Source organism: Mugil cephalus, chromosome 5 (genome assembly GCF_022458985.1).
Source record: "Mugil cephalus isolate CIBA_MC_2020 chromosome 5, CIBA_Mcephalus_1.1, whole genome shotgun sequence".
In the NCBI taxonomy this organism is placed as follows: Eukaryota; Metazoa; Chordata; class Actinopteri; order Mugiliformes; family Mugilidae; genus Mugil; species Mugil cephalus.
In genome coordinates, this window is record NC_061774.1 from 9,981,862 (window position 1) to 10,006,784 (window position 24,923).

Here is a 24,923-nt window from a genome sequence, read left to right on the forward strand (position 1 = left end):
CTTTTTTTGTAACGTCGAAGAAATGCCGACTTCCGCCTTCGGAGCGCCCTTTCGTTGTGTTCTGTCTGAGAACAACTAAGAACATAATTAAAAAAGGACCCAAATCGCTCACATCGAAGCCCCTTAGCCGAGAGGAGCATTTGATGTGACGGGTTAATGTTAAACGACCAAGCGATGTCTGTGGTTTTTGACGGGAGTCCGCTGAAAGCGATGCAGAGCTCACACTGTCTCCCACCGCAGACTGGCCTGAGGTGAGTGGTTCACGGGGAGCAAGCGGCTGGGCTGACACAGCAAGTAGAAAGTAATTTATTGGATTTATTAGATCTCTCTCTGTGTATTTAAGGCAGCTGGACAAGTCTCAGAGGCGTTTATGTTATAATCCCTTCTTGGAAGCTGGTCTTTTAATCGTAGTCGGTAGGTTTACATATTGATGAGATATATGACAGGTAGTTGGCTCGTAAAATTTATCATTTAACTGCGGTTGTTTCGACCAGTGACTCCCCAAAACACGTTAAATGACATCTGTTGGAGCAAGGCAAATATCTGCAAAGAAGCAGCCAGAAAAAGTTGGATATTTTACTCTTTGTAAACTATTAAACTCTGAAACTAATGGGTCATTTGTTTGGAATGGAATTATTCTGACGCTTTTATGAGAGAGTACGTTTTTAACACCTAATAAGGACATTTGTTCAATTAATCAATCAAGCCAGACAAGAACTTACAATTTATTTGTTACTTAATCACTTTGATTGTGTCTGAAATCCAGTTGCAGTCAAAACATTCAAACATCCTCTTGGAAAACTACTATTGGTATTTTAAAGTGTTTTAAGTGATTAAATAAAAATTTAAATTTAAAGAGGCAAATTAATAAATAATGAAACATAATTGTAATAATTGTACTGTTCTTATGTTAATCCATGCCTTTCAATCTTTAAGATCTCAATAAATAGTAATAATTACACTTTATCAAATGACACCCTTCAAGCTGATGCTTTGTCTGACCAATACATATATATGTATTTAAAAAATAAAATACAGAAATGCAGCAATTTTTAGATTTGTCTAACTGGTAAAACACATGAATTGTCATTTTTCATATAAATCTAGTAGTTGCTTTAGCACTAATATGTTTTATTATAACTTAATGCAAGCCGACAAGTTTTCCATACAGTATATATCAGAAGAGAAACAATTATCTGAATATATTTTTGATATTTTAGCCATTTATTTTATCCTGTTAATGTTGATACCGATGTGATCTTCACAGGTAGTCTGACAGACTCTTGTATCCTCACACACATCATCAGGTTGGGAATGCTAATGCTCCCTATTTCGTCCCGTCCACTCTCTTTCTCTAGTGCTCAGGAACTGTCCCAGGAGATCAAGTCCTTCATCAGTGGTGTTGACGCTGTTCAAGGCCGGAAGCTCAGTGTCCGGGAACACGCCCGCTGTGCTGTGAGGCTGCTGCGCTCTGTCCCGGCCTGTCGAGGGGCCGTACTGGAGCATCTCAGGGGCGTGTACGATGAGCATGTGTCCACGTTTCTGCACACCCTGGAGACGGAGGGTAATGCTGGTTCCGGGGTGAGCTGCAACCTGGAGGACATCATACAGGTATGAACTCATATCAATCCAATATATTATGATGAAAATAATTAAAAGGTGAATAAAGGCTATTACAAACCCTGCATTATTAAAACCTCGTAGATACTTGCATTGTTCAGTCAACTCATTTCATGAAAATATATTAGGAAATATAGTTTCTTCTTCTCTTGTCTGCAGGAGGTTCATGGCGTGCTGTCAGAGTTCATCCGCCTCAACCCTAGAGCCTGGGCCCCACTAGTGTCCACCTGGGCTGTGGACTTACTGGGTCAGCTGAGCAGCAAGCATGCCGGGCGCCGGGTGGCCCCCCACTCCTCCAGCCTCAACGAGCTGCTCCAGCTCTGGATGTCTTGTGCCGCTACCCGGTCCCTCATGGAGGCCTACTCCCAGTGTTTGGCTGCAATGCTGGCCTGGTGCCCTGACGCCTGTGTGGATGCGCTGTTGGACACCTCAGTTCAGCATTCCCCGCATTTTGACTGGGTTGTGGCTCACATTGGGTCTGCGTTCCCGGGCACCATCATCAGCCGAGTCTTGGCATGTGGACTGAAGGACTTCTGCTCTCATGGTGCTAAGGACCAAGGACTCCTGGTGATGGGGGTAGATAAAGGCAACAGAGTCCCCAAGATTGGCTCAGTGGTGGGAATCCTTGGACACCTAGCAGCACATCACTCAGACAGCATCCGGAAAGAACTGCTCAGGATGTTTCAGGAGAGCCTGAGTCCGTCGAGCCCTCTGTCTCCAACGTCATCTTCAACATCTTGGGAAAGTTCCCCTCAACTTCGTCGAGCTGCGGTGCCATTTCTACTGCAGCTGGCTGCGATGTCCCCAAACCTCTTCGGCGCCGTGTCCGCAGAGCTGGTAGAGCTGTTTCGTCCTCCTGTCCTGCTTCAGTTGCAAGCTGTGCTGCAGGGCCTGCCCAGAGAGGAACTGGATAACATGCTGGGGCTGGCTGTACACCTCATTAGCCAGAGCCCATCAGGAGGGGCCCGGGTCCTCAAATTTCTGGCGGACACAGCAACTCCAGCTTCGGTCATCATCTCTGGCCCGACACCCTCGCCTCACGAAGGAGTCAGAGAAGGCTGCGACCGCCTCCTCCAGATGCTGCTCCTGCATCTCCACAAGCTCGTCTTCAATCGCTCAGATGGGGTCGAGGTCAACCCCCATCACTCATCTTCCTCTCAGCCGCAGCGGGTCATCCCCTTCTTGGAGGAGCTGCAGTCTCACGTAGGTCAGCTGTGCGCCGAGACGCTGCGGCTGGAGAGGAAGCGACACCTCTGGCTGCACCAGCTGCTGTGTCTCCTGTCAGTGTACGGGGGTCCCAGCGTGGCCACAGAGACCCTCTGCCAGCTACTCACCCAGGCCCGCAACCCGGAGGAACTGGCTCTGGCCTGGCAGCTCCACACCACGCTCTCATCCTGCATGGCAGGACTCATTCCCGCCTCTGTAGCTCGCTGCGTGGCCCAGATCCACACGCACACGCTGGGGCCCCGGCAGCTCAGGCAGCTGCTGCTCAACCTTGCTGCTGCCATCCAGAGTCAGGATGAGGAGAGACGAGGAGCAGCAGGCGCTCAGTCCTCCATGGCCATTCAGCTGGGATCGGCCGTCTCGGGACACCTCCATGACTTTGGCCCGCTCCTTCTCCACGGCGACCCGGCCGTGTCTCACGCTGCGGTGCGCCTCCTGTCCTGCAGCCCGCTCCCCCGTACCTCCTCCCCGTCACACCTGCTCCTTCTCTCCCGTGCCGCCGTCACACATTTCTTTCTGACGCTGCGGAGGAGGGGAGAGGTGGGGAACGTGGGTAGAGACGGAGGGCAGGCAGGCGAGGCTGTGAACTGCTCGGTGCTGCTTCTGTCTCGCTTTGCAGCGTACTCCCCCCTGACTCTGAAGGCGGTGCTTCAGCAGCTGGTCGAAGGATCGCTACATAAAGGCAACGCCGACTTGTTTGGAGGGCAGATAGCAGACATGTCTGGCGCCCCTCTGCCTTCCCCATCCGTGTCCCCTGACCTGGGAGCCTCTTTGATAGATATCAACTGTCGGTTTGGGACCACCGTTAATTTCTCTGGTAGTGTCTGGTCTGTGTTTCACGCTGGAGTGATTGGAAAGGGGCTGAAGGTTCGCACTGCCACACAGGTACCTGACCCATCTGGGGTCATCCAGGTGAGTTGAGAAACTCGAGCAAAGATTAGAAATTGTGCAAAAAGGTGTTGCTTGTGTTTGCTGTGCTGCAGCAAAAAAAGACTGAAAACGTTTTCTTTCTCTCTGTAGAACGTCCAGACTCTGCTGGCTGTTATTGTCCAGTGTTGCAGCTCCTCTGGGCTCAACGGCTCCCAGTTACCCTCTGACCCAGACGAGCCTCCGCCCATCAACGCGGAGGCAGCCAAGGTTGTCGCAGTCACACTCGTGGAAAGCGTCTGTCCAGATGTGGCCAATGGGGAGTTGTCCTGGCCCCCAGAGGAGCACGCCCGCACCACGGTGGAGAGAGACATCCACATTCGACGCTGCTTTGAGGCCCACCCAGTGCTCTTCCCTCTGCTTCAGGTGGTGGCGGCCGGACGTCCGGCCCTCTGCTACTGCTCAGCTGTGCTCAGAGGCCTCCTGGCCACTCTGTTGGCACACTGGGAGGCTTCTCGCGAGGGGTCATCCACTGACTCCCCGTGGCACCTCCAGGCCTCCTGCCATCTGGTGTCCTGCATGGGAGAGGGCCAACTGCTGCCCCCCGTGCTGGCGAACGTCCACGAAGCCTTCCCCCACCTGACCCCCTTTGAGGTGAGGCTGCTTCTCCTGGCCGTGTGGGAGTACGTGAGGGGCAACGGCCCCATGCCCCAGAAGTTTTTCTTCAGCTCGGAGAAGGGCATGTTCTGCAGAGACTTCTCACGGGACGGTGACGTGGCGAGATACGTGGCCCCGATTCATAGCGTCCTTCATAAAAACATTGACCGGCTGGGACACCTGTGCTGGAGGTTCCAGCTCTGAGAATCGGTGGGGAGCAGGTGACGAGGAATAAATAAACTTTTAAAAAAAAAAAAGAGGGAACGGCGAAATAGATTGCTCCAAAAGTGGACTGCAAAGTTGCTGTCGCTGTAGTTCAGTTTCATACTAGTGTGTGTACTTTTTGTACTGTTTTTTTCTGAGATGTTTCTAACTTGGTTCTGTGGCAAACAAAAAGGGCACACCTGTATAAAATGTTAATATAGAACTCTCTCCACAACATAGAGTCTTACTGTGTCATTTTGGTTACAAATACAATTTAACTCTGCTGAAGCGTTTATACACTGTTTTGTATAAGTTCCAGATTGTTCATCTTCTAAAACTGTGTCCACAAACAAGCCTTACATCTCTTATTAAAAACACGGAAACCGTTGTCTCAACCATTTCACACAATAAATATTCATGTAGTTCATGAAAGAGACTCAAACAATGGTTTTCAACATTTTATGTCTGAGACACCCAAGTACAAAGTGTTTTTTTTTTAATTTTTTTATTTCATTTAATGTAGGTGAAGGGAAACCTGGACATGATGGCAGCATAACAACTTTTGAACAAGATAAACCAAAAATAAAAAGACAATTTAGAGAGTTTTAAAGGAATGTATGAAGCTAATTGAAAGGTCAAAGTTGCTTTGTGGTAATTGAAACACTGTTAGAAGTAGACTAATTATTTACCACAGAGTTTTCAAACGCTGTGAATCCATTCAGGATTCCCCTTTTGGAGACTTTTTTTTTCATTGGCCATAGCAGGTGGGACTTATCTATATTTCTAAACTACTTAATTTGCTTGACAATTCGGTAAATTAGCCCTTAGAGAAGGCTAGTCAGTATACACTGACACCACAAACCTCGGTTTTGAAAGTGAGACGAGTTGAATAAACAAGGCTCTCGGCTTTCAGTTTATGGCTTTGGTAGGGTGAATCATTTTTTTTTTTTCCTCTCAGAAGAACCACAAAGGAGATGACACAACCACAAGAAATAAGTGTGAAGGATAATTAATTTTATGAAACTGCATTATTTAATCAAGAGACTTTTAATGTTTTATAGTGTCCATATAAAAACACACAGCTAGTGTAACATTCATTTTTTTTCCCCAGTGGCGGGAAGTAGAACATTTTAATAATGCAAAACAAGTCAGTTAGCAATTTGTGCCAAGACAATAAAAATGCAAAACAGTGTCTGAAATCACTGCAAAATATATAAATTCTTAATAATGACCCATGAGCCTGAAATGTTGGGGTGAAACTGTGTGTGTCGTTTTATTATATTGCATATTGTAGGACAGGTTTGTATTGACATTACACGTGTGTGTGTCAGTGCATTGGCTGAACATGACTCCAGTGCAACAAATCCGGGAGTAGTGTGTGCACCGCAATGACTGGAGCCTGGAGATGACGTGTCGGTGCCTGAGCGGATAAATATTCATACCACGTTCACGCACACACACACGTCCACCCTGCATCACCAATCAGATAATACCATAAACACTGATTTAAAACCTATGCAATTCGTGGTGCAATTTGCATAATCTAATACGCAGCGTGTTTTTATAACAAAACAACAAACATGAATATTTAGGCCAGTTGTTGAGAATCTTACTTTGTAACGATCTTTGTTGCGGGGTGAAAGAGGCGGAGTCTAGCGGAAGCAGAATCAAGATGGCCGCCTTCACTGAAAGGTAAGACAAAGCTGTTCCGTTGTTTCATCCCCAATTTATCCTTTTTTTTCACGTATCATTTCTGCTGAAGAGGGCGGTTAATATCGTTTTGGGTGCACGGTTGTCAAACCTGAAAGCACATTTCCCGTTTCATTAGTTTAACGGCCGCAAGAGAAAATCATAGTGGAAAAGTCGAGATACCCCTGAATTGAATTAACGGCTTGTGCCGCGGCTAGCAAGGTTAGCATCCTGTCTTAATCCAAAGAGGTTATTAATGACGACACTGCTCTCAAAACCATTGGGTAGTAGTCGGCTTCTAAGAGTCCGACACTTTATTGACCTCAAATTAATAATTCATGCCCATTTTCTGTTGTATTGCCTCCCATAATTCCGAGCGGATGTAAGCTAGTACCCGCTAGCTAGCTGGTGTTGGCTAATCAGTGTCCGATCACTTCACGTTAAGCGGGTTTGACAGGAGAATGGCACATGGAAATAAGTATTTACAGGTAGACTCAGGGGCCTGCGTCATCTAAATGTCTTCTGGTTATCATTTTAAATATGAATATTAAGATCTGTATGTGTAGCTGCGCCAGGAAATGATTTAGCTGTCTGTCACTTTTTTTTTCCCCACGCAGAAAGATCAAAGTCCTGGTGTTCTTACCTCCTGGATATATACTGTAGCTTAGTTAGGACCCATTTACCCTTTTGCCCTGTTTGCTTGTGCATTGCTCAACCCAATGTGCTTGAGTTGCCTGGTGGCAGCCTGAACATGGAGTTAATGTTTTCTCCTTCATTATGTCTTTGCAGGATGGCGCCTGTCTTGGTGCTCTGGCTGGCTGTGTGCCTGAGCGGTACCTGGGCCGTGGACCGGGGAAACTTCAAGACCTGTGACCAGAGTGCCTTTTGCAAGTGAGTGCAAATCAGACCCACTTCAAGTCGGTGTTTTCTAAACGGAAACGGATAGATTTATACCGTGGTGTTAAAATTTCCCAACAGGCGCCAGCGAGCATTGAAGCCCGGTGAGTCTCCTTATCGAGCCCTGCTGGAGACCATGGAGCTGACCAACACCAGACTCACCCTGCAGCTCATCAATGACAACAACAAGGTAGATCGCCCATAAAGAATCAGTCTGAAAGGTTTCCACTGCCTCCGTTTATTATGTTTGAACCATCTAATGAAATGACTAATGTGTTCATAAATTCTTATAAAACATTCTTAAACCGGCCTCTCCGCTTATTTAAAAGTGTCACACTGACATCAGAGCGCCAGTTCTCCCTTCTTCATTGCCATTGCCAGCCATAATATGACTGAATTTACTGCCCTCTTTTGCTCACCTTGTGTGTCTCCTCCCTCCCTTCCAGTCCCTTCACTCTGTTTTCTTTTGGTTCTCAGGTGCGTCTGCTCCTCGAGCTCTACCGCCTCCAGGGGAACATAACTAGGGTGAAGATTAACGAGCTGAAGCCGCTGAAGCCTCGTTATGAGGTCCCAGACGTCCTCGTCAGGGAGCCGCCTACTGAGCCGTGAGTGTCCCGTGAGGCTTTCTGACTGCGCGCCGTCGATAGGTTTCGATATTATTGAGGCAAACTGAGGCAAAGGCAACAAGGGGGAAACTCAGAGGAACATCAGAGAATCACTTGTGGAAGAAGACCCCTTCAGATGGATGTTTTCGTTAGTTGGTGATGGATGAGTGAATGGTATAAGGAACACTTAATTGCTACTGCCAGGCGGGGTGTCTGTTGCTGTAAAAAAAAAAAAAGAAAAAAAAAGAAAAGAAAAGGATCTCAAACTATTTGATTCACATCTTATGTAGCACTTAACAAATCTCAATAGTTTTTTGGCCATTGATGGTGGAGAAAGTATAGATGAAAACATGAACTAATGAGGCAATACAAAAATTTCTCAAATAATTACTTTTTGTATATTTCAGAGAACCTCATTCCAAGTCTACAATAGCACAGCATTTAGAAGTCTGTAGTTGATCGTGAAAAATAATGATGAATAAGATTTGAATTCAGTTCTTCTGCTCTTGTCGTAATCCTCCCTTTTAACCCTTTTCTGTCTGTCTTTTCTCTCTCTCTCTCTCTGCCTCAGCCTGTCTCTCTTGTCTCAGGACGAGAACGGGGTGGTGCTGTCCCTGGGGCCCGAGTCTCAGAGGGTCATCGTTAGCGCGCGGCCCTTCCGCCTGGACATCATGGAGGGACGTGACGTGCTGATGTCGCTGAACTCTCGCGGCCTGCTGGCCTTCGAGCACCTGAGGATGCGCAAGGACACGTGAGAAACCGCGCATGCATACACACATTTTTTTTTTTAACAAATGTCCAGACCTCTCTTTAAATCCACGCCCTCAGTCAGTGGATGATTTCTGTTTTTGTTCCCATGATATGGTTTGTTTTTTGAGTATTGTCTCTGACTGGTTGTTCTGTCCCTTTCTTCCTATCATCCTAGTTTCTCCTATAAAGTAACTAGCACAGTGGCTAGCGTGTGGGATAATATCAAGAGTGTATTCTCTAGGTAAAGACACTTAAGATTTGTTAGTGTGTATCCTGTTCCTTGTGCTAATGCTGCCAATAGTGACACAAAATGTAGGGCCCCCCAACACAACAAGTACTGTATTTACCCCGAAATAAATGAGTGTGAGTGAGAGGGTGTGGATGCGTGTGTGCGTGTGTGGCAGCGTTTGATTCGATACAACATTGATGTTTCAGGCCAGCTTCCCCGATTGGAACTGTGTCAGCTTTTATATTCATCAAACAAAGAAAAATACCGTCCCGATCATTAGAAAACACAGGGTGTTTACACTGCAGGGCCTGCTAATCCTCGCACTGATTTTCACTTTACGCTGAAGTCTGATTGACTAAATCATGTATTGTCACTCCAGCAGCTCGTCTGATGAACGTACCTAACATTGTAACTGCATGACTGACTTTCTTGACCAGCTCCGTTGAATGAAATTGATCCCAAGTGCTTAGATCATAGGGAGCGCTAATAGAAGTAGTCGACAAATAATTCTAGTGCCGAAGCTTGAAGTGATTTAGGTAGAGAATGTGAGCAATGCACTCCTGTCTTTAGACACGTGTAGTCTCACCGGTGTAGTTTCCAAGCATCGACGCCCCTGTCCTAAAAACCGAACAGCAACATCTCTCTTTGTGGTTACACTTCAGGTTTTAGTTTTTGCATTTTTCTCTGTGTAAGAATTGCTTCAATGCAGAAACATCCACTCAAGATTTTACAGCGCTTCCTTTGAGCATTAACAAGCTTTTAAAGCTTGAGAACTGTTTCCTGCATGTGCACCGCTGCAGGTCATACACAGCAAAATATCAGTTGCAGTTCAAGGCTTGTGTGAAGGGTTTTTTTTTGGCCTGGATTACACCTTGGTATATGCCGGATCCACTCGGTACAAGTTGGTTCTGTAAGGAGCCTCGTGGGTGTTACGTGCTGTAACATCTAGAGCTCCTGTCCCATAATGCCTGGCTTGAAATAGCCACAAGGCAGGGAGTTGCTCAGTCCCCTTTGTCATTAAAGTTAAGTCACAGTCACTGTGGAGTCATGGGGCAATCGCCAACCTCCCCGTTTGTATGTCCTTTTCCTTTAATCATAGTTGAATTATCCTTCCATATTGCTCATCAAAAGTTGGAACAACTCTGCCAAAATGACATTTCTCCTTTTCCTGCTCCTTCCACTCTTTGTACCTCTAGCAGTCAGGCAGATCCAGAGGCTGAGAAGAAAGAGGAGGCTGATCCCTCAAACCAGGCCGAGGTACCACAAAATGAAACGCTACTTCCTCTCTCTGTCTCTATCATTTGTAAGCTTAGCTGAGATCTTTCGGTGTACGTTACACGTCTCTTCTCTGTTTGTCCGCCAGGCAACAAAAGAAGAGGAAGAGAAAGTGGAAGACGGGATGTGGGAAGAAACTTTTAAATCGCACACTGACAGCAAACCTAACGGTAAACTCTACTTACATTTTCAGAGCTAATCATTATCTGAATAAAAAAAATCTATATTTTTTTACACCCTTCCCCTGCCTCTTCTGATTTTTGGATTCTTTTCACCCCTCAGGTCCATCTGCTATTAGTTTAGATTTTTCACTGCCGGGGGTTGAGCATGTCTACGGTATCCCAGAGCACGCAGATACCCTCAGACTTAAAACAACAGAGTGAGTGTCAACAACATTTAACGTACTAACTGGATTTCTTCCACATCTGTTTGTTAAATGAACTTATGTGTGTGTGTGTGTTTGTTTTCCAGTAACGGAGATCCGTATCGGCTCTATAACCTGGACGTGTTCCAGTACGAGCTGTATAACCCTATGGCCTTGTACGGGGCCGTCCCTGTCATGTTAGCCCACAATGCTCAGCGGACTACAGGCATCTTCTGGCTCAATGCTGCAGAGACCTGGGTGGATATCAGCTCCAACACAGCTGGAAAGGTACGTTTTCTGTTTTTTTTTTTTTCTCCAAAGCAGCAAGACTGCAAAAACTTAATTCCAATTTTTATTTTCTGGCCAATAGCTATTTAAAAACGGCCGTCTGCTGCTCTAAATCACACTTTCTATTCTGTCTCTCTCCAGACTGTGTTTGGTAAAATGCTGGATTATGTTCAGGGCTCCAGTGAGACACCACAGACAGATGTGCGTTGGATCTCTGAAAGCGGCATCATCGACGTCTTCATCATGCTTGGACCGACTCCCAAAGACGTCTTCTCCCAGTACGCCTCCCTCACAGGTAAGAAAATGGACCACTCGTCCTTCTTGTCCCACATTTTCTCAAGAGTTAAAGAGCAGTGCTGCAAGCCTGAACATATTTATTCATATTGAATTTTGAAAAAATGTGTCCATCAGGCACCCAGTCCTTCCCTCCGTTGGCGTCCATCGGCTACCACCAGTGCCGCTGGAACTACAACGACCAGGAAGACGTCCAGTCGGTGGATGCCGGCTTCGACGAGCACGACATCCCCTATGACTACATCTGGCTCGACATCGAGCACACGGACGGGAAGCGCTACTTCACCTGGGATCCGCATAAGTTTGCGACGCCAAAGGAGATGCTGCAGGGACTTTTGAACAAGAAGCGCAAGGTAATAATCCACCATCACTGTACCAGCACATGGTATTAAAATCCCCGGTTCTCTTGTCTAACAGTCTTTTATTTCTTTTCCACTGCTTTGCAGATGGTGGCCATCGTGGACCCTCACATCAAAGTTGACAGCAACTACAAGATCCATAACGAAATCCGCTCTCGGGGTTTTTATATCAAGAATAAAGATGGTGGAGATTACGAGGGCTGGTGCTGGCCCGGTACGAGACTGACGGCCACACACGAGTCTCTAGAGCATGAATATTAAATCTCACGGGAGAATTCCTGCAAAATTAATATTTCTCTCACTTTCCTTTCTGTTGTTTCCCTCACGTCTTGATGAACGCAGGCAGTGCCGGCTACCCTGACTTCACCCGTGCAGACATGAGGGCCTGGTGGGCCAGCATGTTCGCCTATGACCAGTATGAGGTGAGCCTCCTGTCTGTAGCTACATGAGATATTGAAGCATGTCGGCTGTGCAGCTTTTCACATGAAACGAAAATAATTGAAGAACCAATGGTCTGATAACACTGAATTTCTCATTTAGTGCTTCGTCATCTGAAAAGATCTTTCATTTGGGTTTCATCAAATCTTTTTATAGACATAGTATGTGGTTAACGTTTGGTCTCATGTGATCTGTCATGTCTGTAGGGCGCCATGGAGAACCTGTATACGTGGAACGATATGAACGAACCGTCTGTCTTCAATGGGCCTGAGGTCACCATGCACAAGGACGCAGTGCACGGAGAGTGGGAGCACCGGGACGTGCACAACCTCTATGGCTTCTACGTGGTGAGACACCGTTTGAATGAACCTTTCTTTTAAACTGGAAAGATAAAAAGATCTATTTGAGCACTGAACTAATTCATGAAATTAAATTTGCTGGAAGTTGCCTTTTTCAATTAGAGGGTAGGGAGCGTGATAATGTTTGTAGTATTAAATGTATTGATCTTAGTAATGTGCTTAGAGCAGAAAAACTGAATATGAAACTTGTCAAGCAGAACGTGTTACACTGTAGTGTTGTAGCTCATTCACCGTCTGCTTTAAAATCATCTTCAGCAAATGGCCACAGCGGACGGTCTGGTCCAGAGGTCAGGAGGAGTTGAGCGACCATTTGTCCTGACTAGAGCCTTCTTCGCTGGGTCTCAGCGCTACGGTGAGCTCCTCGCTGCCTTTTCTTCCCAGACTACACGCTTGTTATCACGCACAAAACAACTGGCTTGACTCGACACGTGTGATGAGCTGGTCAAATTATTGTTTTTTATTTATCTCGGCACAAAGATGGTGCTCGGTGAACGCTTTAAGTGCATTATCCTGGCTATAAAAGCGTGTTTCCGTTTCACCAGGTGCCGTGTGGACCGGTGATAACGCGGCCGAGTGGGACCATCTGAAGATCTCTATCCCCATGTGTCTGAGTCTGGGTCTGGTTGGAATCTCCTTCTGTGGTGGTGAGTACGACCATTTTAATTTGTTGGTTCTGACCTGCTTTCAGAGAACTGCTTAAAATGTTTAGTGATTTTGATACTATTTACTTCGTGTGGAATGTAACCTAATGTAGCTTTGAATCTCATGAACCACATGGGTTAAAAGTGAAGGACCCGTTGTTTTATACATTAACATATAATAGTTTCTGTCGTGGGCATGTTCCGCATTGTGCTTCACATTTTCAGAAGTGTGACCTTTACTTTTGAAATGTTAAAGTATCACCCATTATTTAAAAATGTATAAATACATCATCATTCCCTTTACAGTTTTATATTTGATAGTGACATACATTCACCTGCCAGTGTAAACAAAAGACTAGCCCTACTAGACCGTAATTGGGTTGTCGGTAATAGAAAATGTGTCAGCACAACACAATTCAATAGAATTACGAAAAGGAAACAGTTGAATCAACGTCTCAGTTATTTTACACAAATACCATATACTACCTAATACCATAACCTTCATGAAGATCAGATTTATTGCAGGACTGTTCTATTATTCACTGTTGTACCTAATCAACCGGGAGTGTCGTTACAGTACAATATATATTAACATGTTGAGTTACACATATCTGTGAAGCAGGACTGTGTTAAAATCACTATCATTCTGAAAATAATTTGAGTTGGCTGCAGTGTCTCCCAGGAGTGTCAGGCTAATGTTGTGATGGAAATGTGCATGTGGGGTTACCATGGTGACGGCTCAGGTCCCTGTGTGAACGAGCTGCAGCTATATTTAACAGTCACGTTGCCTCACGTACTGTTCAGAGCAGCACATTCATGTTTGTGAGCAACGCTGATTTAGTATCATTTCAATTTAACTAAACTTTTAATTAAAGCTGGAATTAAAATGGAAGTGAGTGAGTGAGTGTGAGGCTACAGGTGATGTAGAGCCCCGACTTGACTCTTGTTTACACCCTCTGTCTCGTAGCTGATGTCGGTGGCTTCTTCAAGTCTCCCAGCTCTGAGCTGCTGGTGCGTTGGTACCAGACGGGGGCTTACCAGCCGTTCTTCAGGGCCCACGCCCACCTGGACACGCCCCGCCGTGAACCCTGGCTGTTCGGCCCAGAAAACACGGCGCTGATCCGTGAAGTTGTGCGCCAGCGCTACACGCTGCTGCCTTACTGGTACCAACTCTTCTATGAGGCACACAGCACTGGACAGCCCATCATGAGGTGAGGACAAGGACAGAGGCGGCGTTTGTGTCTTTCGCACAAATAATAGGATGAAAAAAATCTTTAATCAGTAATCTGAAGCAAGAATGTTGCTGACAGAAATATTGTGAAATGTGCCTTTTTTTTACAGACCTCTGTGGGTGGAGTATCCTCAGGATCCAGCTACTTTCGCCCTGGATGATGAGTTCTTGATCGGTGAGTCACAAACATCAAAAGTTTAATGATTTACTTCACCTGGTGTGAACTGATTGAAGTTTTTAGTTGTGCAGTGTTCTGAAAGAGACTATAATGCATCAAATAATGATGTAGAAAACAATATTACAGTGACTGACCTGTAATCTATAATCTTTTTAGTTGTTTCTGCTGCCACCTAGTGGCCAAACATAGTGGTTGCTGGTTAGAAAAAAATCTATTCATATTTACCAGTAAACGCTTGTCCAAACAGTTTGTATTGCGAGCAGTGAGCATTGTGTATGTATTGGGTGTGGCCCTGGTCTGTTTGGCATCACCTGATGTATAGGAGATTAAAACTGAAATCAAAACCTGAATTCAGATGTTCTTCTGTTGGTTCCCCTGACCTTACTTAACTTTGCTTCAGGGCGAGATCTGCTGGTTCATCCCGTTACTGAGGAGGGAGCTCGGGGAGTGACGGCCTACCTGCCCGGTAAAGATGAGGTAACAGGAAGTCTTTAACACGTCTTACAGTCATCTCTGGCGTCTTTGTGTTGTCTTAACCTGTCTTTTTGTCCTCAGGTCTGGTTTGATGTCCACAACTTCCAGAAGCACAACGGGGCCCAGAACCTTTACATCCCTGTCACCATGAGCTCTGTAAGATAAAAAATGTTGACGGTGCCATCTGAAAGTATTAAAACACACACCGGTTGAACACCCTCTGTGTTTGTTGTCACCATTTCTCTGATTTTGATTTGTGTTTTGCATCAGATCCCTGTTTTCCAACGCGGTGGCTCCATCATTCCCAGGAAGCTCAGAGTTCGTAGGTCCTCCTCCTGCATGGAGCACGACCCCTACACTCTTTATGTGGCTCTGAATCCCCAGGTAACTGAAATGCACGTTCTCTTGTCACAGCTGCAAGACGCAACTCTGATCCGCCGCTATTTGTTATCTGTTGCGTGCCAAGTGGGAATGTCACAGTTTGGACTTTTGTCTGACAGAGAACCGCAGAGGGGAAGCTTTACATAGACGACGGCCACACCTTCAACTATGAAAAGAAGGAGTTCATCCACAGGAGGCTGTCCTTTGCCAACAATGTGCTCTCTTCTGTGTAAGTGACAAATTATTATCACAGTTGCCAACATCACTTTGCATACAAATGTATGACTTATTTTCTAACGTTTTCTGTATCGTTGCCTCTGCCTGCTCTACAGGAACCTCGCCCCCGACGCCCAGTTTACTACAAGCTCCTGGATCGAACGCATCATCATACTGGGAGCCAGTAAACCCAGCAAGGTTACCCTTAAGACTGCTGGTGAGTGCTTGGTGTTTCTCTTAGATTTTATAAATTCCTTTATAAAGCTTTATGGAGTCATGAAAAAGATCTTCAGCTTTTGAGAAGCAAGTTATGATTGTATTAAAAACAAAAAAAAAGGTGTTAAATTAAAGTTCTCTTTCTGTTTCACAGATGGACAAGTGAGCCAGATAGAGTTCGATTTTGACGCCTCTATGTCTGTTTTGACGCTGCGCAAGCCCGGCATGAACGCAGGGGCAGACTGGAACGTGATGCTTCAGTAACCATGGAGACTGTGGAGGAGGAGGAGGAGGAGGAGGAGGAGGGGGAGGTGGAGCAGGGGTAGAAAATTACTGAACTGGGCCGAACAGGGGGAGAGAGAGGGGGAGGAAGGAGCAGACACAAGGCACTAATACCCAAAACTAACTAAAGCATGACGACAGGAGGGCCATCATGGAGAATAAAAGACAAAAAACACATCAACTACCCAGTTTTCAAACACACACACACACACACACACACACACACACACAACCCCATGAATACCTGTTAGTCGACCTGAGCCATTTAACTTCTCTGCCATTTCCCTCATGTGTTCAGTCACACTGTAATACCTAACAAAAAGAGTTCAGGGTTACTGCTAGATAGGAATTATTTTTGTTGCATTTTACAGATAACAACTGAGCGGATTAAATCATGCCATTGTTATGACTTTTTTTTTTCTTTAATTGTGCACTCGGAGGTCCATCCAGTCTGCCCGTGAAGAAAGATCACAATTAATAGTAATTGTTTGCCATTTAAAATGAAGGTTCACATTCAAAGCATATGATCCACCAGCTGTTGATCCCCTCTGTCTGTTTACGACTCTTCAATAATTCATTCCATCCATCTCTTAAGCCAAGCACTTAAATCAGCTAAGAGCTCGACCTCCTTTACTCGTGCCACATTTCATATCTGGGGTGATCTCGCCATAAATCGTCCATTGTTTCTTGATACATTTTTTTTTTTTTTTCCCCCAATGCCACAAATCTTCTTCTCATGACAATTTCATTCTTATCTGTCCTGTCCTTGAATTTGTGTGCATGGAGATGAATCATAATCATCAAACTGGAAGGGATCAGGTCGTTCGCCTGCTGTACAAGGAGGGGGATTTTCAGCTGTTGTTTTGAACAAAGTTGGCGATGAGAAACATTTCAGGGGGCTGAACCAATGGTGGTTTGTGGATCATCCTGTTGATGTGCTTTCTTTGTTTTATCAAGTTATTTTCCCAACATTGTTTACTAGATTATTTTTAATGCACTTGAGGAAGAGTCAAAAATTGTATAGATTATCATGTGTTCCTAGGTATTGGGACAGTCCAGGATTTCCACTGTGTTGTTTGGATCTTAAGGTGAGGTTTCCACTGAGCACTCAAAGACACCGAATGATATTCTGGAGACTGGTTCATGTCCTGTCTAGTCAAGTCATTTGACCTTTTTTTTTTAAAGGGTTTTGTTTTGTGAGTTTGTCTCCTTGATTGATTTTATGATCATAAGTGTACATGTTGCTGCATTTTGTTGGTGATGGCTTGAACTGGTGGAAATGGAAGTGAAGGACTGGACTTCAGCTGTCAATCAAAGTTGTCAGATGTACTCAAAAAGATGAGACCAAGTGAAAATAAAGTTGACCAAATGTTAAAAAAAAACAAAAAACAGACTTGTTTTCATTGTATTAAGATGGTTATGTATAATAAAAAGTAAAAATCATGTTATCAAAAGCTCATATAAATTTTAAATGTGTGAAGATGTTTTAAAAATAAATGTCTGCATTACGATTTTTTTTCAAAAATAGTTTGTTTCTGAATAATATAAAGCAGGACAGTTTAAATTAATTAGTATTTTATGTAAAGTTCAGTTAAATTTACCTCCGGTGTCTTGTCGCGCGTGAATGACGTCACCAAGAGGGTTTTTCCATCATGGCGGCCGAGGGCTGTGAGGAGATGAGCGGCAACGGGGAGCTCGGAGAGTCTCCAGGTAGTCTGATTGACCTTTAATGAATGTAGTAGTCACAGCTCGCCGTCGTTTTACGGACACTGCAGAGCTTTGGTTTCATCTGCAGGCGTTTTAAATAAAACTTCCGATCGGACGCATTTTCAGGTCAAGCATGACAAGCTAAGCTAAGCTAAGCTGCTCTCAGCTCCACACAGCACGAAAAGAGACAGTCTCCTTCTAACTAACTTTAACTAATTTACTTCCCAGGCTTCCTCGAGGTGGCTGGCATCTGCAGCTTCGCTTTTGTTACAAGTTATTTGATTTATACCCACTAGAACCCAGTGGTCCCACAAACAGCGTCTAAACTCTTGACTGTTATTTTTAAATGAATCAAACATACCTGTGACAGGAGGGTTTCTGTGAAAATTAAAGCACATCTGCTCGTGTTTAATTGCTTGTGGGATCTTCTAGTCGCGTTTATTAACCAGCTTAAGACCATATTGGTTGATGAATTAGAAATGGGTTCAGCGTGGTTTCTGTTACCATGGCACTGGCTAAGAAGAACTAGAAAGTTGATGAATTACATGACAAAAAGGCTCTGAATTCTCCTTCACAAGAAAAGCAAAAGCATTCATAACAGACAGAAATACAGACGAGCTGAGTCATTTAATGTTTTGTGTTTTGTGAGAGATGCTGTGATTCACTGGTTTATAACCACTGTCAACTGATGAAATGATAAAAGGTTTCAGGATGAGTGATGATATTAAGGAAACATTACAGAGTTCTCTGTGATGTGATCAGTCTCTTCCCTTTTTAGAAATAAATCTAAATCTAAAAGTTCAGGTTGAGCCAGTTGTAAACATCACACTGGCAACTCGTAAAGGCAATTAACTCTCATACACAGTCAATGAAAAAACATCCTTAGTAGAATAATAATAATAATAGAATAATACTGCTGGAGTGGAAATCACCTTTTACACTAATAGCATGTTTGTGACTCAAAGACACTTGGAAAATGTGAGTCTGTTAGGGGCTCTGTGATTAACTACATGGATAAATGATGCGTTTACAACTGATGCACACTTTACCAAATACAGTGCTGTTTTTTTTGGGGGGGGGTGGAGGTTAAAAATGTGTATAAAGTATAAGATGAGCCCTGAATGTGAATGTTTATTGTTTTTCATTGCACCAGTTGAATGAATAAAGACATTTATCAGTAGAAATCAAGTGATTACTAATGTGAATCAGTCGCTGTTGATTATTTTATCCCGGTAACGTATGATGCATTTCAGTGTCATGGATCTCATGGTTGGTAGAGACTGTCACACTGACTCATTTTCACATTGTCTTCACATAGAGATCACAGCTTACCTAAACGTGTTTAACATAAAAGCAGCTAGTGACCTTCACTTACATTTATGGTATTGCCCTTCTTCTCTTTAGACATGGAAGCTTCTGAGGTCCCTGCGCCGCCTCCGATGGAGATGGCCGAGGTGTCAGAAGAGAACGGCGGTACAGCCACGGCCCCCGACGCTCCCGTAGACCCTGACCCTACGTCCTTCCCCATGCCCCCGGCTGCAGAGGATGAGGAGGGGGAGATGCCCGCGGACTTTGAGCGTCTGTGGAAGGTCGCTCATGATAATCCCCAAGATTTCACCAGCTGGACAGATCTGCTGCAATACTGCGAACAAGAGGTGTGTGTGCGGGTGTTGATGAGAAGAGCCGGCGCAGTCCGGACACATTATCATGTCACTTGTAGCCACAGTTACAATTTTTCTCTCATCTGTCCAGAGTCACGTCACAGCTTCACGCAGATCGTTAGAGGCCTTCCTCGTTCGCTACCCGCTCTGCTACGGCTACTGGAAGAAGTTTGCGGACCTGGAGCGTCGTGCGGGTTTTAACGACAAAGCAGAGGAGGTAAAACAGAAGAATGTTTGTATTTATTTCAATTTCCTTTCACCGCTTTTTGAACTATTAACATTTTTGCTTGTGGTGTGTTGTCAGGTTTGTATCCAGGGTCTTCAGGCTATCCCTCTGAGTGTAGATCTGTGGATCCACTACATCAATCTGCTGCTGGGGACACTGAACATGAACCTGCCTGAGTCACCGCAGAAGATTCGCAGGTGAGTAGACATCTTCACATACACTCTGGAGACAGAGCATCATATTCTATCATGTAAAGATTGGCAGCAGAGTAAATTAATTTGACAAGCTGTAATGCTCGAATCACAATGAAGATGATGTTAGCTAAGCTGAAGTGTCCACTCCTCTAGACCCCCTTCATGGCCTACGCCACTGTGATGTCACAATGTTAGGTGGAGGCAGAACAGAGGGAAGCTTGAGGTGAACATTGTCACTTTCAACCATGAAAATGTCGACTTGATGTATTTTTTGGTGCCAAAACCCAAAAATCACATACCAGCCACTGCCAGTCATAGACAACTTTGGACCAGACTTCGTCCCCTCTGTGTCCTCCTTTGGTCAAATCCTCCATCCAATGAATGAGAGTGTAGGAGTCGGTGAATATATTCTCCATCACTCAGAGTCAACTTTTTAGGGGTTTTTAAGGTCTCTGGGAGTGAATGTATTCATATATTCTCTAAAATACGCGTTTTCCTCGTTCATTGGTGCCAAAACAGTGTCTTGAAATATGCTAACTGCCGTTTACAAGCTATCGTGCTTGAGATGTTTTGCATCCAGTTAAGCCACGCCCCTCGAAAAACATCACATTGTTTACAAACTGTGAAGGGGTCTTTATGTTATTTTTATTAACACTTTGTCACTCAGTGAATGTAGTTATTAGTTGAACATGTCTTAAACCTAAAGTAGTTCCAATGAAATCTGACACAGAAGACCAGGAAGTAGTTTTTCTGTTTTTATTCACTTTCCGACCTCCACCCTCAGCGTGTTTGAGAATGCGATTGCGGCAGCAGGGCTGGACTTCCACTCAGACCGGCTATGGGATCTGTATGTTGAGTGGGAGAAGGAGCAGGGGAACATGAAGAACGCAACAGCCGTCCTGGACAGAGCCCTCACAGTCCCCACCCAGCTCTACAACACCCACTACGACAAGTAAGACCTCCACCCAGTCTTCCAGTCATTGACTTAATATTTTCAGTTGCTGGTTCATTCAAACCTTCAGTCGGTAGCAGTGGTTTTAGACAAACACTTCGCTTTAATCTCACTCTGTGTCTTTCTCCTCCCGTCCTCCTGCCCTCCATCAGGTTCAAAGAACACCTGAACAACCATGAGCCTAAGGAGGTGCTGTCCCCGGAGGAGTATGAGGAGCTGAGGACGTTGTGCCGTCAGAGCCAGAAGGCAGAGCGCGCTGAACAGGCGCAGGAGAAGGACGAGGAGAGGCCGCCGGGCGAGGAAGAGCCCGCCACACCGGAGGGCACAGACTCAGTGAGTAGCATCTACCTGCCTCACACAAATGAGCTCAAACACATAATGTAGTTACTAGTGAGGTATACATCGAAGGCAAAATAGATTCTCCCCCGTGTGTTTAGGAGGAGCTGATGCAGAAGATTAGGGAGCAAGTGTTGGCTCGAAGGGACAAAGTTTACCAGGACAACGAGGGAGAAGTCCGGAAGAGATGGAACTTCGAAGACGCTGTAAGTTTCTGCTGTTTTCTTATTTCTCCGGCTCTTTAATCAAGAGAAATAGTTCGTAAGCGACACACACGCTTTGCTTGTCTCAAACCAAAAACCACCTACACCTTGGTGGCTGTGGTCCTGGGATCAGGGAGATGATGATGGAAAACAAATCAGTTTTCAGAACGTTAAACTAACTCGGTTCCTGCTCTACCACCAGCACGAGATGTGATACTTTAATCTGAAGAGTGTCAACGGTTTTACTGTAAAAAAACCAAACAATTAAATGCTATTTAAAAACAGCCACATGCACAAGAGCTTTGTCAAAAAATGGTGAAACGGCCCTATTCACATTCATAACTCCAAACTGGCCCGGTGGATGAGCGGCAAGTGTGTTTTACTTGAATTCACTGATGCGCCATTACATTCCGTCTTACACTTCACTACAAGTCAGAGGTAAACATTGTACTTTTTACACCACTATACTCATTTGACAGCTTTGACAGATTCAGGTTAATAATGAAGTATATTTTATAAAAAATGAAACCTTGATGTGATGAGACCGTATTGATCCTGGCAGCAACAGAATCAGCTCCCGACTTAAAGTGATGCATGATCAATGCCTCTATAAATAAAATCCAGCACCTAAAATGTTTCGCCCTGCATGGCACCCCTCTCAGCATCCTAAAAGACGCTGCTCTTCTGGTAGTTTTAGGACCTGTTTATGCTGTGAATGGCTCTCCATGATAAAGGAAATAGAAATAAAACTCCTTATAAAAACGTAAACCCTGGCACAAACCACAGAGACACTGATGTACATGGGACTGATACTGAAATCAGCATTTAAAGAAAATTTATGAGGTAATTCACAGTTTTTACTTAAGAAATCACTGCCAATAGGCATGGGATTAAGATTCCAGATAACTATAAAGTCCTGTCTGAACGGGGCTAAAAACAGGATTAGAATTGGGATTTAAGAGACCAAAACATAAAGAAAAGAAAATATTTAATTCAACCTTCAAGAGGTATCAGATATCCAATTTGAGTTGAGCGGCAGAATTCCTCAACTCCTTTTTCCGTTGCATATTTGTCCATAATGAAGTTGCACTCTACAGCTCCGCTTTCCTTTCCCTTCAGATCAAGCGGCCGTACTTCCACGTCAAGCCCCTCGACCGCATCCAGCTCCGCGCCTGGCACTCGTACCTGGACTGGGAGGTCGCTCAGCTCCACAGCAACGCCGCGGACGCCACCCAAAGTGAATACGCGCAAGGTGACGACGCCGTCAGCTGTCACGTGCGTTACGCGCTGAAGCTTTCATAGCTTTTAACGCTGCCGTTTTCCTGCTAGAACCGAACCAGGCGACCACAGAAGAGTCAGAGGTCACGTCCCAGCCCCGCGTGGAGTCGGAGGACGCTGCTGCCGTTGCCCGTGACGACCACAGAGTTCGCATCCTCTTTGAGCGCTGCTTGATCGCCTGTGCGCTGTATGAGGAGTTCTGGATCAGGGTAAGAAAAGAAACCTTTAGAGGAAGCATTTGTGAGAGTCGTATCTTGTGTGACGAGCCCTTGTGTTTGCGTTGCTCAGTACGTTCAGTACTTGGAGCCGCAGAGCGTGGACGAGGCCCGAGCCGTTTACAGACGAGCCTGCGAGATTCACCTGGCTTACAAACCCAACATCCACATGCAGTGGGCCACGTTCGAGGAAAGGCACGGTACGACGAAACACCACACAGGCGCACACACACCATACAACTGTGGGTGCAAACAATAGAAATGAAAACAAGGCTCTATACGCCTCCTCCTCCCTCAGGTGACCTAACGGAGGCTCGGCGAGTGCTGGAGGCCCTGGAGAAGATCGTGCCGGGTTTGGTGGTCGTGCGTCTCCGCAGGGCCGCTCTGGAGAGGCGAGCGGGCCAGCTGGAGCAGTCGGAGGCCCTGCTGAGGGAGGCGGTGGCCGAGTCCAAAGAGAAACCCACGTTACACGCTTTCTACTCCATCAAGCTGGCGCGCCTGCTCCTGAAACTGAGCAGGAACCCCAGCAGGGCCCGCAGTGTTTTACAGGAGGCCCTGGAGATCAGTCCGGTGAGATAATAAGTCCACGATAAACCCAACAAAGAAACCAGCCTTACTGTCACGTTTTTGATGAACCCTCATCGATGTGGTCTCGCAGGATAACGACAAACTGCACTTGAACCTTTTGGAGCTGGAGGTGTCGGGGGACCCCTGGGCCTCGGCTGAGGCGGTGCAGGAGTGTGTGACGCGAGCCCTGGCAGCGCCGCTCGCCCCTCACACCAAGATCCTCCTCTCACAGCGAGGCCTGCAGTTCACAGAGGACTACAGCGACTCCATCCAGAGGTCAGCGTCAAACGGCAAATATTTACTAATCAACTCAGGTATATGAACCCGTGTATTGTGTTAATGTGATTGTTATTCTCTGCAGTGTGCTGTCTGTCTATGAGGGACACCAGAAGCTGCTGAAGGAGCTGGGAGGAACAAAGAGGGGAGCAGAGAACGGGTGAGGAAGGAGTAACTAAACTTAAATGACGCTAAAGTGAAAATATGACACAGTTTGGTGAATGAGTCATTTCCCTAAACATAATTATTTTAAACAAATATCAATACACTTTTTTGTTTTTAGTCATTTAAATGTCATGGCTCCATGCTGTTCTTTTGAAATAAAGAATTCACAGTTATATATTATATGTGTCTGATTGACAGAGTTATTATATTATTTTAGCCATTTACTAAAACATACTGTAGTAACAGTTTTATAATAAATATGGACCTAAAGTGCAGAACTTCATCTCTAACTTTAAAGTCATTCACATCCAAACTGAAATTACTACCATTTCCAAACGCACATCCCCTCTTTCCGTTGTTGAGAACGGTTTTGAAGTCAAATTAGATTTGAAGTCTGCATGAAAATTCTCTTCCTGAAGATTTGCTTTACTTTACGTTTTGATCTTGAAAGGGATGAGGATTCAGAGAAGCTGAGCAAAAGTGAAGACGGCTCGGCTGTCGCTGCGTCCGCGCAAGTCCCCCCCACGATGCCGCACGTCCCCATCACCACGCCGCCGCCCCCCATGATGGGCGCCGACATGAGCACACAGGCCGGCTATGGAGCGTACAGCAGCTGGTACCAGGTGGGCCATCAGATTGAACACTTTAAATACATATGGTGGTTGTTTTCACTCAGCGGGGTTTAATCTGACACATTGCAGTAAAAGATGTTCTGTTTATCTTACTTCCTGTTTGCTGTACTTTCCTTCCAGCAACCGCAATACGGCAGCTACGGCTACCAGAACACCTGGAACTACAACCAGGGCTACTATCCACCCAGCTAAAGAGAGCGAGAGTGGCACCAAAAGGCCGCGAGAAGCGGCCGAACAAGAAACTGCCCCCTGCAGGTCCACCTGCTCAAATATATCCCAGCATCCCCCTTTTCCTCTCCGTCCTCCCTCTTGAGTTACCTCACTGTCCTGGATCAGTGTAAATGAGGCGTTGGGCTCATCAAACACGTCCTGGCGTTTCAGTGTTGATTCTGAGGGGCAGGGGGAAAGACGATGAAGCGTTGACATTTTAATCAGAACTATTTTTGTATTTGTTGGCAAGCCGACCCCCTTTTCGCTCATGTTTTGATGTCATCCAGTTTGTCCAGCTTTACAGGTGATGTATAATTGACATTTTATACCATTCCACTGAGTAGGCTATGTTGTTTTTTTCTAATGTATATAAAGGTGTTTTATAGTGTGTTACAGAGCTCTTGTGTGTCGTGTGTTTGTGTGCTTGTGCTTCACGTTGAGGGTGAAAGATCGGCCGTGACAGTCGCTCACTGTGAAACTAAAAACTGTTTCCGAGGAAACAGGATCGTTTACCGTTTGTTTTTACATGTCAGGAAGAACAGAAAAGGGCACGTTCAAGTAGG

The 24,923-nt window shown here is 45.3% G+C and overlaps 3 protein-coding genes across 7 annotated transcripts; all 3 read left to right on the plus strand.

Annotated features, from left to right (window-relative positions):
• Positions 1-5: 5 nt before the first annotated feature.
• ints5 (integrator complex subunit 5) lies at positions 6-5,014 on the plus strand. Its single transcript, XM_047585920.1, has 4 exons — positions 6-251; positions 1,359-1,611; positions 1,780-3,756; positions 3,865-5,014. Exons 1-4 carry the CDS (start codon positions 157-159, stop codon positions 4,570-4,572), a joined length of 3,033 nt encoding a protein of 1,010 aa, XP_047441876.1. The 5' UTR covers positions 6-156; the 3' UTR covers positions 4,573-5,014.
• A 1,195-nt stretch (positions 5,015-6,209) lies between these two features.
• On the plus strand, positions 6,210-17,127 carry ganabb (glucosidase II alpha subunit b). Of its 5 annotated transcripts, none has more exons than XM_047585013.1 (25): positions 6,210-6,264; positions 7,051-7,152; positions 7,240-7,348; positions 7,636-7,763; positions 8,335-8,514; positions 8,689-8,754; positions 9,939-9,999; positions 10,106-10,187; positions 10,300-10,396; positions 10,489-10,669; positions 10,811-10,964; positions 11,081-11,316; positions 11,410-11,536; positions 11,665-11,744; positions 11,967-12,107; positions 12,375-12,471; positions 12,662-12,763; positions 13,728-13,971; positions 14,102-14,166; positions 14,570-14,646; positions 14,725-14,799; positions 14,914-15,027; positions 15,144-15,253; positions 15,357-15,457; positions 15,611-17,127. In XM_047585013.1, the coding sequence occupies exons 1-25, from the start codon at positions 6,245-6,247 to the stop codon at positions 15,718-15,720; spliced, it is 2,859 nt and encodes a 952-aa protein (XP_047440969.1). In that variant the 5' UTR covers positions 6,210-6,244; the 3' UTR covers positions 15,721-17,127. The 5 variants fall into 5 exon arrangements, with proteins under 5 accessions (XP_047440969.1, XP_047440971.1, XP_047440970.1 ...); XM_047585015.1 differs by having other exon boundaries at positions 10,844-10,964; XM_047585014.1 differs by having other exon boundaries at positions 9,942-9,999.
• Positions 17,128-17,358: 231 nt separating this feature from the next.
• Positions 17,359-24,757, plus strand: si:ch211-114c17.1 (pre-mRNA-processing factor 39). The gene is made up of 15 exons (XM_047584919.1): positions 17,359-17,448; positions 18,850-19,100; positions 19,198-19,323; positions 19,411-19,529; positions 20,311-20,478; positions 20,631-20,811; positions 20,916-21,020; positions 22,137-22,269; positions 22,347-22,504; positions 22,584-22,710; positions 22,809-23,080; positions 23,169-23,353; positions 23,439-23,513; positions 23,970-24,141; positions 24,271-24,757. Exons 1-15 carry the CDS (start codon positions 17,391-17,393, stop codon positions 24,340-24,342), a joined length of 2,202 nt encoding a protein of 733 aa, XP_047440875.1. The 5' UTR covers positions 17,359-17,390; the 3' UTR covers positions 24,343-24,757.
• The last annotated feature ends 166 nt before the right edge of the window (positions 24,758-24,923 follow it).

Excerpts from the sequence above, each read along its gene's own strand:
- ganabb (XM_047585013.1), top strand. The coding sequence starts at position 6,245 with ATGGCCGCCTTCACTGAAAG. Across the intron at positions 10,188-10,299 it reads CACTGACAGCAAACCTAACG|GTCCATCTGCTATTAGTTTA; the intron begins GTAAACTCTACT and ends TTCACCCCTCAG. Across the intron at positions 13,972-14,101 it reads ACTGGACAGCCCATCATGAG|ACCTCTGTGGGTGGAGTATC; the intron begins GTGAGGACAAGG and ends TTTTTTTTACAG.
- ints5 (XM_047585920.1), top strand. The coding sequence starts at position 157 with ATGTTAAACGACCAAGCGATGTCTGTGGTTTTTGACGGGAGTCCGCTG. Across the intron at positions 252-1,358 it reads CCACCGCAGACTGGCCTGAG|TGCTCAGGAACTGTCCCAGG; the intron begins GTGAGTGGTTCA and ends CTCTTTCTCTAG. Across the intron at positions 1,612-1,779 it reads ACCTGGAGGACATCATACAG|GAGGTTCATGGCGTGCTGTC; the intron begins GTATGAACTCAT and ends TCTTGTCTGCAG.
- si:ch211-114c17.1 (XM_047584919.1), top strand. The coding sequence starts at position 17,391 with ATGGCGGCCGAGGGCTGTGAGGAGATGAGCGGCAACGGGGAGCTCGGA. Across the intron at positions 22,711-22,808 it reads CACGTTCGAGGAAAGGCACG|GTGACCTAACGGAGGCTCGG; the intron begins GTACGACGAAAC and ends CTCCTCCCTCAG. Across the intron at positions 23,514-23,969 it reads AAGAGGGGAGCAGAGAACGG|GGATGAGGATTCAGAGAAGC; the intron begins GTGAGGAAGGAG and ends TGATCTTGAAAG.